The 14,784-nt window shown below is 37.2% G+C and overlaps 2 protein-coding genes across 3 annotated transcripts in view; one reads left to right on the forward strand and one right to left on the reverse strand.

Moving 5' to 3' along the window:
* Positions 1 to 5,465, forward strand: part of khk (ketohexokinase) — a 149,638-nt gene extending 144,173 nt beyond the window's left edge. For both annotated transcript variants that reach the window (XM_041252787.1, XM_041252788.1), the window contains 2 exons: positions 1,977 to 2,134; positions 3,015 to 5,465. In XM_041252787.1, coding sequence (XP_041108721.1) covers positions 1,977 to 2,134; positions 3,015 to 3,103 — 247 coding nt within the window. In that variant the 3' untranslated portion in view covers positions 3,104 to 5,465. The remainder of the gene's footprint in view (positions 1 to 1,976; positions 2,135 to 3,014) is intronic.
* A 3,330-nt stretch (positions 5,466 to 8,795) lies between these two features.
* The window catches only part of LOC121317149 (EMILIN-1-like), a 130,282-nt gene continuing 124,293 nt past the window's right edge, over positions 8,796 to 14,784 (reverse strand). Inside the window, exon 8 of the mRNA XM_041252789.1 lies at positions 8,796 to 9,803. Within this exon, the coding sequence (XP_041108723.1) occupies positions 9,478 to 9,803 (326 nt within the window). The 3' untranslated portion in view covers positions 8,796 to 9,477. The remainder of the gene's footprint in view (positions 9,804 to 14,784) is intronic.

Consider the following 14,784-nt stretch of genomic DNA (forward strand, 5'->3'; position numbering starts at 1 on the left):
GCAACAATTGTCCATCTTACCTTCCAGAGTTTTTTTTGCAGTGCTCGCAGGTGAAATGAGGTGCCCAGGGTTTGTCTTGATCCCCGACAGGCATGCCGAAATATGCCTTGTAGGTCTCATACATCTTAGCAGATGCTTCCACTGAGTACTTTTTTGCTCTTGTCTTGATAAATTGGCCGTAGACATAGCAAATTCCGTCTGCCGGATGCTTGCAGCCTCTTCATGCCATCTCAGAAAAATCCAGATATGTATCCACTTAGGCAGCTGGAACTAAACTGAACTGGTGAGCTTAAGGCCCCTGTATTTATACTACTATTTATATTACTGGAAAGTTCTAAAAAGTTCTAGAAGTTACTCCAAGTTTACTCAGCACTGAATCTATCTGGAATGTTCTGGAAAATAGGTACATTTCAAAATATCACTGTCCTGGTCACAAACGCAAAGTTTGTGGGGAATAATAGCCATTTTCTATACTTTTGAGGCATAAGCAATTAGAAAATAACACTTACTACCCAGGAACCAAAAAAATAAAATAAAAATTGTTACATGGTGTTCTCAAACTGAACACAGTAGGAATTCAAGGTAACACATGTACATGGATTAGGGAGTGGTTAACGCTGCTGAGGGTATTCACTGACCAAACTCAGGTAATGCCCGCTGCTGAGGGTATTCACTGACCAAACTCAGGTAATGCCCGCTGCTGAGGGTATTCACTGACCAAACTCAGGTAATGCCCGCTGCTGAGGGTATTCACTGACCAAACTCAGGTAATGCCCGCTGCTGAGGGTATTCACTGACCAAACTCAGGTAATGCTGCTGAGGGTATTCACTGACCAAACTCAGGTAATGCCCGCTGCTGAGGGTATTCACTGACCAAACTCAGGTAATGACCGCTGCTGAGGGTATTACTGACCAAACTCAGGTAATGCCCGCTGCTGAGGGTATTACTGACCAAACTCAGGTAATGCCCGCTGCTGAGGGTATTCACTGACCAAACTCAGGTAATGACCGCTGCCGAGGGTGTCGCTGACCCAACTCTGGTAAAGACCCTGCCGAGGGTATCGCTGATCAGTGGAGGCATGAAGTCAATAGCCAGAGGCATGGGAGTCATGTGGTGGCACAGAGGACAAGGATTGAGGCATGGAAATGTTGATTTGACTAAAGGCTTCAATAGCAGTAATTCTGTTTGTTAAATTGAAATTGATTGTTAAATGCAGAAAAAATAATCATGTGAGCAAGGATGGCTTCTGTGTTGGCAGGACTGTAAAGTGAGCTGCAGATGTGGCGTGCTGGGCGTCAGGAACAGATTGAAGTACTGTTGATTGAATGGTGCTTCTATTGAAACAGGTGGAGAAAGAAACTGCTGTTGGATTGCTTTCACTGATTGATTGTGCAGGGCTCAATTTGAGGCTGATTGTCTTTTATGGTGTTGGCTGAAGGATGGGCAGCCGGAAATTTACAAAGTGAATCAAATAATAGTTTCCTGCTTGAACCACTGGGAATTGGGACCTTAATTGCGTGAAGGAATTGTAGTGGTCTCAGAGTCAGACAATCTTTATACAGAAGGGGTTTCTTTCTTTTTGGACGTGGCAATTTGCTAATAAAGTTAGTCTCTTTACTTGTGGTCAGATGCAGGACGATTAGAGAATAGAGTTTTTGTTGGCTTTTTGTATTTGAGCTGGCAGCGATCTAATGGGCAATTATTCAATAATCTGAGAGAGACAAAAATCATGAGAGAAATCATACAATAATCCCTCCCCCGAATATGAGCCTAAGCTTCCAATGAAAAGAAAAATTAGAAGTATGTTATTTAAACAGTTGTAGCAACATGTGGGGACACTATTTTTCGGAACCCCGCTGCTTACTCTTTAATCCAATACAATATATATTAACAAAATCTTCTGTGAACAAGTTTTAACACTTTGAGAGAAAGCGGACTGCATTGTGATGTGTTAATATGTATTTCACTCCCGCAGGGCGTCCCTAATCTGTGCCTGGGCGGAGAAGGGGGCTGATGGAATGGGTCCTGATGGGATAATGGTCCATTCAGATGCCTTTCCCCCTGAGGCCATTGTGGATACTTTGGGGGCTGGTGATACCTTCAACGCTTCAGTTATTTTCGCTTTGTCTAATGGTAGGACAAGTCTGTCATTATCTTATACTGTTCTGTTGTGTTTCATGAGCAAGGCCTATATGTCAGGGAAGGTATAGAAGGCTGCATTCAATTTTGAGATCAGATATGCATCACATGCTTTTAACCATCACTGAAGTCAACATTCTATAGGGTCAGATATGTGAGTGCTGACTGTACAAAAAAAATCCTGTCCAGATAAGTTGTTGAGACGGAAAGATTCTGGATGGGATCTCAAGCACAATAGAAAGAAAGCAACACTGACGTACAGGTAAATAAGCTGGGCTGAGCTGAATGGGGGATGGAGGGGGTGATGCTGGGACGCCAGAATCACTGTTGAGCCCTCTTGAGGTGTCGTGGGCTAGTCAACGAAATACAGAGGATGGAAGGTGCCCACTTGAAGACCCCAGAGATGTACCCTACTTAGCTCAATCCAGACGGTTGTCATGCTGATGCACTGGGGAGACCGCACTGGGTTGATCCCTGGAGCCAGCATTGCAGCCGTTGTGTGTGCTGATGCGCTGCGGAGGCAAAATTAGCTGATCCCTGGAGCCAGCATTATACTTCAGCTTTTACCACTGTGCAATAATCAAGGTAACAAAATATCAGATGGGGAGACCTTTTTGGGAGCCCTTTGAATTGAAAGGCAGGCTTAAGTGGGCTTGCAGCTGACAATCAGATATGTATACAACTATTATTCTGATTATTTTAGATTTCTGTCTGAATTATAAATGAAGGAATACATAGTGTTCAGCCCAAGTCTGTAAATGGTAATTTTGTAATTAGTTGCAATTGATAATACAAGTGAGCTTGTCTTTTATTTTCTTTTTTTTAGCTTCAATTGGTTTTAAAAAGAACATACTTTTATTTCTTGTATTTGCAGGAAAGAATCTGCAGGAAGCACTGACATTTGGTTGCCAGACTGCTGGAAGGAAATGTGGCATACAAGGGTACGATGGGATTGTTTCATAGAAACAATGGATGACAGGAGAGAAAGGGAACTCCACAATCTAGAAGCTGCCAAGACAATAAATGACTTCAGAGCAAAAACTGCTAAGACACCACTTAAAATAATATACAGTGGATGATAATAACTTTGAGAATAGATTGACTAAAGTGGGTCCAGGTGTACTAGTTGAGTTAATAGTTTACTGTTTGAGGACCTGGATCTTTAAAAGAGTGGCATAAGTTCAAATTCCTAAAATCAAAAAATGAAATAAAATAAAATAAATGTGCTTTGATGACTAGAACAATGTTCCTAATTTTGTAGTCTTTTGAGTATGGAATGAATGTCAACCAGATGGCAATAATTTCCAGCCATTAAATAAAATTGCTGGGCAGTATTTGAACACATGGTTTATAAAACTATTAATGGTTTTAAATACGAGTCACCATTTCGGATTGTTAGTGAGAGATTGTATCTAACCAATTGTCAGAGATATGCAAATGATCTGTATCCCCTACTTAAGACATTGGTGGCACGCATTGTCTGTTTACACAGTCATGTTATGGCTACAGTAGTCTCTCTCTAAACTGGACATGTTGGAAGATAGAGAGGTTGTCCAAAATATCAAGATGTCAGGTTTAAAAAATAATAATAAAGAAAAGACAGATGCTTTACAGTAACCCGCAGTACACTGGAACAAGCCAGTGGCTTAAAATGTTAGTGCAGTGATTACCCTTATTGGTAGCCTGAAGCAGTTGACAGATATCAGTGGTTGTGCATTGAGGGAAATTGTCAGACAGGCTAAGGAAAGACAAATGATTTATAAATATTTGGGGACGTCTCCTCCTCCTCCTCTCTCTTTGGCTGGCCACGTAGAAAGTGTGCACTCCATATTTCTTTTCTCTCTTTTCTTTACCTGCTTCTCTGGTGGTTTCAGAGGTATTTATATTTGACCATTTAATTTGCACACAGTTTAGACCTGGTTTTCACATGTCAATTGAAACGCTACCACTGTTGATGGTTTGCTAAATCGTTACATTTGTATGTAAATGAGGACACTCCTAAAGTTCAGCCCATGTCCAGCACTAATGCTGACTTGCCGGATGGGCCTTAAAATATGATTGCTAAATCACATAGGTGGGCAAAGGCTGTTTGCCCATGCATGTGCCTGATTTTAGTGCGCTAACTGACCACAAAAGTGTTTTGCAATTGATTTAGGGGTTTGAGGCCGGTAAGTATTATGCATATGGACCTAAGTGTTCAGGCACTAATACCTTTCAGGAATGTATTTTACAAGAGGAGTGTCCAGTGCAGTTTACCTTGCAGACATTATACCATTTCCTTTAGAGTGTTGAACAAAACAATTGGTACAGATTATATGTCTAGTTAGTCCTTGTAAAAATTACTCAGTAAATTAGCATGGTGATTTTGCCATTCTTGTACCATGTATTTTCATCCAATGGTCAATCTCACAACTAACCTGTAGCCAATAAATATATAACCATGTTGCCTACCTTTCGTGGCATTAAAGTTAATTTGTTAAACTCAAATTGTGTTAGTTGGACAATTACTGAATACATTTTGCAGCTTTTAGAATGTTGCTTCCAGATTCCTCCTACTGTCTGCCTTTATATTACCTTCTATTATAGTCTTATCTTAATGTGCATTACAGTCACGCAAACTGCTCCACATGTATGCACTGGCAGTTGTTCTTTATGACAATAGGATTTCTCAATGACAATACTCCCTTAAGCACACTAGTAATGTATCAATCTGTTTGTACCACTGAATCATTGAGAAATTATGATGAGAGGTATTTGTTGTGAGATTGTAATGGGGTAGGTCTCTGTTTACACACTGTTTAAAATTACACGTAGTCACTCGTACACATGTGATCCCTGCTGGAAACACTGGTACTTGAGATGAAAAGGTTGAAAACCACTGCTGTATGACATCAATGTCAGGGTCTACTTAAGCAATATAACCCAAAGAGGACTTTACCACTTGGTAAGGTCTGCCTTGTGCTGTGAAATGCCTGAGCCGAAGGCTATTAGAAAATGGCAATGTTAAAAAAAATAAAAACATTTAAAGTTTTTGTTGCTAATGAATACACATGCTTTCCTCAATATTCCATGAACAATGTGGTTTGCTTGGAATTCCATATGTGGTCTGGTAGCCTCAGGCTTCAGAATCCCAGCGGTGGACGATGTTTTGTATTTCCAATAACTTAAATAATTACACAAAACTAAATAAAAATAATCTTCTACTTACATGGAGCTATTCTTCAGTTCAGGTACCTCGTACACAAAAGCAAACATGGCTTGTGAACTGTTTATCTGTAAAATATGTAAAATAACAAAAGTACTGTTAACTTTTTTTTCTTTTTTAATTAGGATTTGAGTGCATGTTAGTGTATTTCTTTAAGTTTCAGTATTTAACCCTTAGCGGTCCATTTATTCAGCGCCTGTCAGGAGCATCAGGTCCAATTTCTTTTCACACACACAGTTTATTTTACACGCACTGTTTAAAAGTAATTTTATTCAAAGTAAAAAGATTTAAAAGGCACTGCATATCAACAGGACACTCAGTACTGCATCTCCAGCCCTGCCCCACTCCTTGTTCGCTGTATTTGTCACATGCAGACTGGAGAATTGCAAATGTAATATGAACAATAAACATATAAAACAAACAAATCCCTGGGCTGGATGAGATCCTCCCAATAGTACTCAAAGAAATGCAAGTTAATTACAAACCACTAACCAAGATCATGCAACAGTCTCTTGATACAGGGGTTGTACTGACAGCCTGGAGAATTGCAAACGTTATACCGATCCTCAAAAAGGGAATCAAAACCGAACCAGGTAACTACAGACCAATAAGCCTTACTTCTATTATATGTAAACCTATCGAAACTATAATAAGATCCAAAATGGAAAATGACCTATATGGTAACAGTGTCCTGGGAGACAGTCAGCAACCTCAAAATGGAGCAAGGTAACCAGTTGTGTATCACAGGGATCAGTATTAGGTCTTCTGCTATTCCTAATCTACATTAATGATTTATATTCTGGTATAGTAAGCAAACTTGTTAAATTTGCAGACGAAACAAAAATAGGAGTGACAAACATTGATGTGAAGGTGATCTAGACAGCATTCAGAACTGGGCAGACACATGGCAAATTACATTTAATAGAGAAAAGTTTAAGGTACTGCATGCAGGCAATAAAAATGTGCATTATAAATACCATATGGGAGATAGTGAAATTGAAGAAGGAATCCATGAAAAAGACCTAGGAGTTTATTTCTTCATCTAGACAATGTGGGGAAGCTATAAAAATGACCAACAATATGCTCAGATATATAGTGAAAAGTGTTGAATTTAAATCAAGGGAAGTAATGTTAAAACCTTACAATGCATTAGTAACACCTCATCTAGAATAATGAGTTCAATTCTGATCACCTCACTACAAAAATGATATTGCTGCTGTAGAAAGAGTGCAAAGAGCGACCACAATTATTCTGGGTTTAAAGACATGTCATATGCAGACATGCTAAAAGAAATGAATCCATTCAGTCTTCAACAAAGAAGACTACCCGGCAATCTGATTCAAGCATTCAAAATCCTAAAAGGTATTGACCAGGGATCGGCAAGGTGTCCATACATGGACACCAGTGTCCGTGGTAAAAAGTTTGAGGTCCGTGGTAATTTATTTAAAAAAAGTATGATTTACAATCTCTGTTGAGAAATGCATGATTTATCTATGTACATATTGCAATTGTGATGCGAACAGGCTAGATTTGGCCTCTGCTTCTCCCCGTAAACTGACAATGACAATATTCTACCGTAACTATGGTTACTGTAGAATCTTGATGACACTGAATCACCTACTGAAGCCTGTTATACAATCCGATTAAGTGTTAGTTACATTCACGTTGTGCACTGTTTTCTTTTTCTTAACATTGAAAAAAACATGGCGTTGAAATTAAAAAAAAAGATTGTTCAACCCAGCTTGGGAAAGAGAACATTTCATTTTTGAAAGACCCAGATTATTTTATGTCCGTCACTAAGTCTGGTAATTTTGTTAAGTGTCCGTCGTGCAACTTGGTGGTGCCGACCCCTGGTATTGACCATGTCGACCCAAGGGACTTTTTCGACGTGAAAAAAAAACAAGGACCAGGGGTCAAAAATGGAGATTAGATAAAAGGGGCATTCAGAACAGAAAATAGGAGGCAATTTTTTACATAGCGAATCGTGGGAATCTGGAACCAACTCCCCAGTAATATTGAAGCTGACATCCTGGGATCCTTCAAGAAGCTGCTTGATGAGATTCTGGGATCAATAAGTTTCTAACAACCAAACAAGCAAGATGGGCCGAATGGCCTCCTCTCATATGTAAACTTTCTTATGTTCTTATACCTCTCAGTCATGCATACTGATAAATCAGCTCCTGATCACTCGTTTTATCACCAAACTCAATAATGCGATCCAAGTCATTATTTTATTACTATAACATGTAGTAACATTGTAGTGAAACTGCCCCTTCATTTATAGGATACATATCCCAATTAAACATTATACAATGATAAAAGAGTAAGAGCACAGGTAAGATATATTAAATGGGTATAATTACATAAGGTTATATAGCATTTTTTCACTATAATGTAACTGCAACTACATTGTTTTTTGCTAGTTTGTTCATCTCCTAAAAATTTCAAACAAGGACTTGTGAGATGCTGAACATTGTAGAAACTGATTTTGATGCAGTAAATCATTTTGTTGTGATGCTTGACTATAAAACCACTTGTTGGTTACTTTAAGAGTTTTCTCATCAGCAGGGATTATTTGGAACTGGGGTTTGGTTTTGTCTCATTGGCTCAGATGTTCTCACCTATTATAAACATATTACAGTTAGACTATATTCGCCATAGTTACTGAGCAGTAGGTCAACACTGCTTAGTAACTCTTAATTCACCCAGATGCAGAGACATTGGTGTGTGGGGCAACTGCACTGTTTAGAGATAAATGTGGATCTAATCCCTCTGTAGCAACCCAACATGGTAGCTAGGGTGTATTTTACTTTAAATTTGTGGTTAGCCTAGTTTTACTTCATGTGGCACCCAAGCATGGTGTTTATTGGAGGTTTGTTTGAATTTAAAACCATCTTTACTGGGGCAATAAATAGCTGCCTGTTTCTTGATTCCATTCACTCAAGGCACTTTTTCACACTCCCATCTTTGTGGAAGAGACCAGTAAAGTTTAAAAAATATATACAAATATGTTTCTAACAAAAATAATTTTCTTAGTCAATGTGGTTTAAAAAATAATTGATGGCTTCCAGTTAGGTATATTATTAGCTCACTTATGTAGACCATATCACAACGTATGCTCTGCACAGTTAAGGGCTATAAGGTCTTTCATATGTACTACACTTCTTGGATTTTTAAGGGGTTATTTTTATTTTTTATTATTTGCGTTACATTTCCCAAAGGCAATTTTACTATTCAAACCATTAGCATAATAAATTGGAGTTCTTGCATGATAAAAACTAATTGAATTCTCAAGTATTATATTTTCTTAATTGTGAGAATCTGTATGAATAGCTTTATCTACAGATTGGTTATTGTTAGAATATATTTAACTGAAGACTTCTGAAGACAGATAATTCCTCTGGTATTCTTAACTCAATTGTGTAAATAAAACAAACCATTATTGTCAAATTAAAATAAGACAGGCAGGCTTTATTTCTGTCAAAATACAGTGAAATCAAGTACGCTGGTCACAAGTATCTGAACACTTGAGGCTGCTTTACAAAGTACTTCATTTACAGGTTTTGAAAAAAAGTAGCCAAGTTTGCCTGCTCCTGGTTGCTATTGTGTGTGGGTTACTTTTTTGTTTTAGATTGTATTTACACATTTGGATCAGCTTTTGTTCTTGAGGTTAAAATATCATTGAATGATGTACAAAGTAGAGGTCTTTTTGTGCCAAGTGCAAGACCTCATAATCCCTGTTTACAGTACAAATTGCAAAGTAAAGATTATTCATTATAACAATAGTAAAAAATAGTAACATTTTAGCATTATATATGTCAGTACGCTTGGGTTGAACATCTTTTAGAACTGAAGGCTAATTCCTACTGTGCTCACATTTGCTAATATATCGCTTGTGACAAAGACCATGTAAAAAACAATATAAAAAACTAATTTATATTAATCTCTTCCAGAATCAGTTAGCAGGTCTTTTCTCATGTGGGACAACAATAAATTTCAGTGGCAGCCATTCAATGTATTTTTGTGTTGAGGAAAAACCTCATAGTCCACTGTTAGCCATTTTATTATCCTCTTAATTAAAGAATTGATGAAAAAGAAATAGCAGTTGTCGTCTCTGTCACATTAAGTAGTATTACACATCATCTTCATATAAAAGTGCCCCGTTGAAAATTGTGAGCGGCTCGTCAGAGTGTGCCAGTTTGCCCATGACCAGGTCAATACAGACAGTGTCTCCAGTCTTCAGCGGGAGGATGATGTTGAAGACGGCTAGGGAGCCTGGGGTAGGCTTTGTTTCAGCCACTGGTTTATTCTCCAGCCCCTCAGGCTGGTATCCGGATGAGTCCACCCGTGCAATCCCATAGTTGGATTTGGAGAGCACGGCTTCAATCTTCTCATTCTTATGGCCAGTCAAGATGGCACTGAAGAAGTATCGCCCATCATAAGGAGCCTTAAAGATTCCTATATCGAAAAATGGAGGTACATTTATTAATAACATTGAACATGAAAGAACCATATTCCTTTGAATTTACCATCCTCATTTTGAGAAAAAAACATAAAATAAAGACGTATTTGCAAATATACAAACTCAATTATACATATGTGATGGGGTACACCCCACCCCTGTGCATATTATGTTTTGTTTTATTTTGTATTTGTATTACTTAAAATGGAGGGCGGACGAAAAGCTGTCTGCCATTACTGTTTTGTTTGTATTTTTGTATTTACTCTCATGAAAATGTGTGACTGATCAGCTACTGATTGTTGAATTAACTGACAGTCAGGCAGATTTATTAAACTTGTGCAAACTACGACAGAGGGGTAATAAGATAATTAATAGCCAGTTAATCCCTCAGCCATACTATAAAAGACCTACAGCTTTGGCTATATGGGGAGGGTGTTCAGGAATGGAGAAAGGAGGTAAACAAAAGCAATACGGAAACAATTGCTACACATGCTGGTTCAACACCAGCACAATACTTGTAAGTTATTATTTGTTTGTCTACTTGTTTTGGCCTTTTATTTTGAGTGTTTTGTTTTTGTTTAAATCTTTTATTTAATAAAAAAACAAGTGTATTTTCCTGTTCCTGTTTATGTACTAGGGCAATCACATCTTTTGTTGGTGATTTTAATCTTTTAATACATCCCTATACTCAAATTTAAGATGCAGGCCATTTTTGAGAAGAAAAAATTGGTTTAAAGTGCTAACTGAATATGGTAAATAACTAATTTGAGAGGTGGTTGACACTGGTTGAAATTAAATTAATTCCATTTGATGGTGTTCAAGGTTTCATCTGATTTATAAAATTGTGAGGTACGATTCAAACCCAATTTCCTATGTCCTTATTATACAAACTCTTTGTTTTGTGCTTTTTTGTTAATATTTGCTGTTTTCCTTGGAGCACGACATTCAAGGGTCAAGTGACACAGAACAAGAAACACAAATGTAGTTTTTTATCTGGAGAATCTTGAGCACTTTGTGTACAGGTCTGGAATTTTAGCTGCCTGTCCCAATTAAAAAATAAATATATTGCAATATTGCATATATTTGTCATCCATACTCATTCCAAAATATGAGTGACATAATTGAAAGTGTCTAGATTATACTTTAACATTAAGACCAGATATATTTTTGTATGAATATGAAATATATTCTGAATATATTTTACAAATCGTCCTGCCATACCTATAGAGCAGTCTTGAAACGGAAAGAGGGTAGACTTTTATTGCCCTTTTTATCTCAATCAGACTCCTTACTTACTTCTCTTTTGATGAGACTATCTCACAAGTGTAGCTGATTCCAAAAAACAATGCAGTGGCGATTTTATTGTTTCTTATATCCCGTTCTAAGCCCTTGTTTACTAAATGCTCAGTGTTGACGAAAAGAATGGTAGTGTTAGAAAGTGGTACAGCATCGGAATGTGGCACATGTATCAAAACACGACCCATGTAATGTCAGAAAGTGGTACAGGTGCAATCAATTACAATCTGATGGGTGTTTTCCTAATGTCAAACAGAGGTACATTTACTATTAATTACGCATTCATTTTTAAGCAAAGTTAAACTGGAAACAGACAATCAATTTCTCTAAAAACAAAAAATAATTCACCACAAACAAGACAAAATGAGAAGTCCACCGCAAAGTTACAGAACTAAAAAAATGTACCCGAAAAAAAATGTTACCTGTGCTTGTCAGGCGCGTTGGGTCCAATTTATTTTCACACGTGCTATTTATTTGACACATTAGTTGTTTAATTTTTTTTTTTTTTTAGTAAAACAGGTTTAAAAGGCATTGAATTGCAAAAGGACACTCTGTACAGTATCTACAGTTCGCTGTATTTTTCACATACTTCTTTATGACGTGCATACTGATAAATCCTCTCCTGACCACACATTTTATCACCAAACTCCTCAATAATGCGATCTAAGTCATTATTTTATTACTATAACACCTCCAAAAAGTTGCAAATGCCTGTGATATTCTTTGATGAAGGATGCAGAAGCAGCTATCTCATCTGTTAAGTCCGTGTTATCTCGTAGTAGATGGGGCTATGAGATACGCCCTTTTTTCGGTTTCATTCAGCTCCTATGGTCTCATTGAAAGGTTTTCTCTGCTTTTTCCGGAGAAAAAACAACTAGAGACCTGCGCGTTACATCTTTTTGATGATGTCGGACAAGGTCTGACATTGGACGGGGAATAAAAATTGTAATGTCTGACCTGGTCTGACATTGGACTGCAAAGGGTTAATATTATTTTGGGCATGGATCACGTTTAATCTGACAAACGCCTTCTACAGAGCTTGTGTCGTTAAAGACCTATTGTAGCTCAGCACTTCTGTCGCCCTGCCCTTCTTCACTTGAAAAAATAGCGAGGGCGGGTTTTAATATCAGATACATTTTGTTCACAAATAAAATAAAATAAAATCTAGATTTAATTTTGGGGGGGGGGGGGGGGGGGGGGGGGGGGGGGGGGGGGGGTTTATGTGATTTGCTGCGTGCAGAATGTAGAAAATGAGGGTGCAATATTTTATTAAACAAATGTTTAACAAAGTTATAATAAAAAAAATAAGCGGGACAAACATTAACATTGCATTAACATTATTTACAGGTATACTGTAATAACAATACTGTAATAATAATAGTAAAATCGGTTTCATTTACAGGGTTTTGCTGTGAAACAATTAAATGGGCTTTTAAATCACCCATGTCCTTACTTTCTCAAGTGGAATGAAGAACGACAAAACGAAAGCGCAACATTTAAGTGACTAGTTTTTTGTATTGTGTTAATATAATTACAAATAGTGACGGTAATAAGGTGTATCCATCTTAAATATATATTATAATTTTATTTTACTGTTTATTAGAAGGTGGGGTAGGGAGCAAAAAAAAAAAAATCTCTGAAGGGTGTGCGGGGAAAAAAAGGTTTGGGAACCACTGGCTCAGAAGGAAGGAAAAAAGACAACTTCCAAGATTTGCTCTTCAGGGCTTTCCTTTCACAGCAGTTTACCTTATTATTTGAGTTGCAAGTAAGTTGATTTTTTTCTTTAACAATGTATTCTATTAGCTTAAATCTGTACCATAGCAGTACATTTACAGCTCTAGCCTAAGTCTAAGGCTGAACTAAATTAAACCAAATTAAAATAACTTAAAATAGCACTCAATTAAATAAATTACCTGTTAATTTGAAGTTTATACAAAAAACATCCAACATATCCAACACGGTATTGGTTGTAGCACCGCTGCTAATTTATTTTTATAATTCTTTGTTTTCAAGTAATTTCTAGAAATTATAAATTTCCATTTGGGTATGTAAACTTTTGACTACAGCTGCATGTTTACAAAACACAAAGATAGTGCACTAACAGCTACTGTTGGCTTCGAATCAAACGTTGTTATTCGCTGTTGTTGTTAGCCTGCAAAGGATCATGCTGTTAACTATAAGAAACAATGCTTTGTGTACAAACACATAATAAAAAGGGAGAGAAGCAGCTTTTGATAATTGCCACTATTCACCGACAAAACTTAGTGTGGAAAAAAAAAAAAATTACTATTATGTCATGTGATCAGGCCATCTATAACGTGTCCTTGGTTTACAATAAAAGAAAACAGAGAAGTAGTGATACTTCGTATGGATTTCATATTGCCCTTAACTTTATGGGTACCATTGGATACTTTATGAGTATTGAAGACATATTGAAGACATATTTGTGGAAGGTGATGTTTGTTCACCTGGAACAGCAAATCACATCATGAAAGGCAGAGATTATCATGCCATGGTGAGGGCATATAGCTTGATTCATAGCGCTATGTTTGCATTACATTGGGAATCCTTTGAGAAGTGGTTGGCAAGTGAACAGACAAAGACCTTGAATGCTTGTCACTGCTTTCTCAGAGTATCCTTCAGCTCACAGAGGCCATGTCAGAAAAGGATGCAGAGAAGGTGTAAAGGCATGCTCGAGTGCATCAGAGCCTCTGAAGAAAATCTAATTCTTATGTTGAGTTTGATGAATTGTGTTGCACTGATAATGATCCTGAAACAAGAAATGCTCACAATACAGATCCAGTTTATCCTGATACTACTTATTTTGGTAGACTTATTGTGCATGACAAGTTGGTACCCTTTATGATGCTTAAGGACTCAAAGCCAAAGGAAGCCATGAAAAAGTACTGCAAATGCAAAACATGTGCAAAAGCAAAATGTACCGTTGCATCATTATGTGCTGCAGAGCCTAACCGGTGTGGTCAAACTGAAATTGAGTGTTCCCACAATTAAGAGAAGACTGTAGGATTTTGAGGACTTGACTTGGCAGCCACTGCCCAGCATTTAATAATGTAGGTTAAAGAAAAACATATAAATAGTATACTACTGTTAATTTTCCTGTTCACTGTTAAACAAAAACGTTTATTGTGTATTGCCTAGCCTGTACCAGTAGACGGACTACCTTAATTTAGGTCCATTGTGGGCAAATAGAAATTTAGTGTGAGAAATCAGGGATTGGCCAATAGGACACAGCACTAGGTGCCCCTATTGATAATATAACAGGTTAGATAAGTCATCCACAACAGCCTGGCTTCCACCATCATATTTATATGACATGTATATTTTATCTGTCTATTTAAAATGTTCTGTAAAAGTTTTCTGCTGTTATTTAAAATGTTCTATTATGGCCCACCCACCCACTGTCAAATGCATCCGTAAAAACACCTTACACCCATATAAATATGGGTTTGAATGGATATTGTAACAGTAGGAAATGATTTCTTGGTATTTTTTGGTGTTTTAACTTTTGTATGTTATTTCATTTTTAGGATAATTAAAATAAAGTCTTGGAGCTATATTTGTGCAATGAGTGCACAGGAAAAGGCTAAATAGTACGAAGCAACTTGTAGGTAGAAATAATTTAAATACTTTCTTATTAGTTTATAATATTAAAATTGGTTT

This window comes from Polyodon spathula, chromosome 6, assembly GCF_017654505.1.
Source record: "Polyodon spathula isolate WHYD16114869_AA chromosome 6, ASM1765450v1, whole genome shotgun sequence".
Classification (NCBI taxonomy): domain Eukaryota; kingdom Metazoa; phylum Chordata; class Actinopteri; order Acipenseriformes; family Polyodontidae; genus Polyodon; species Polyodon spathula.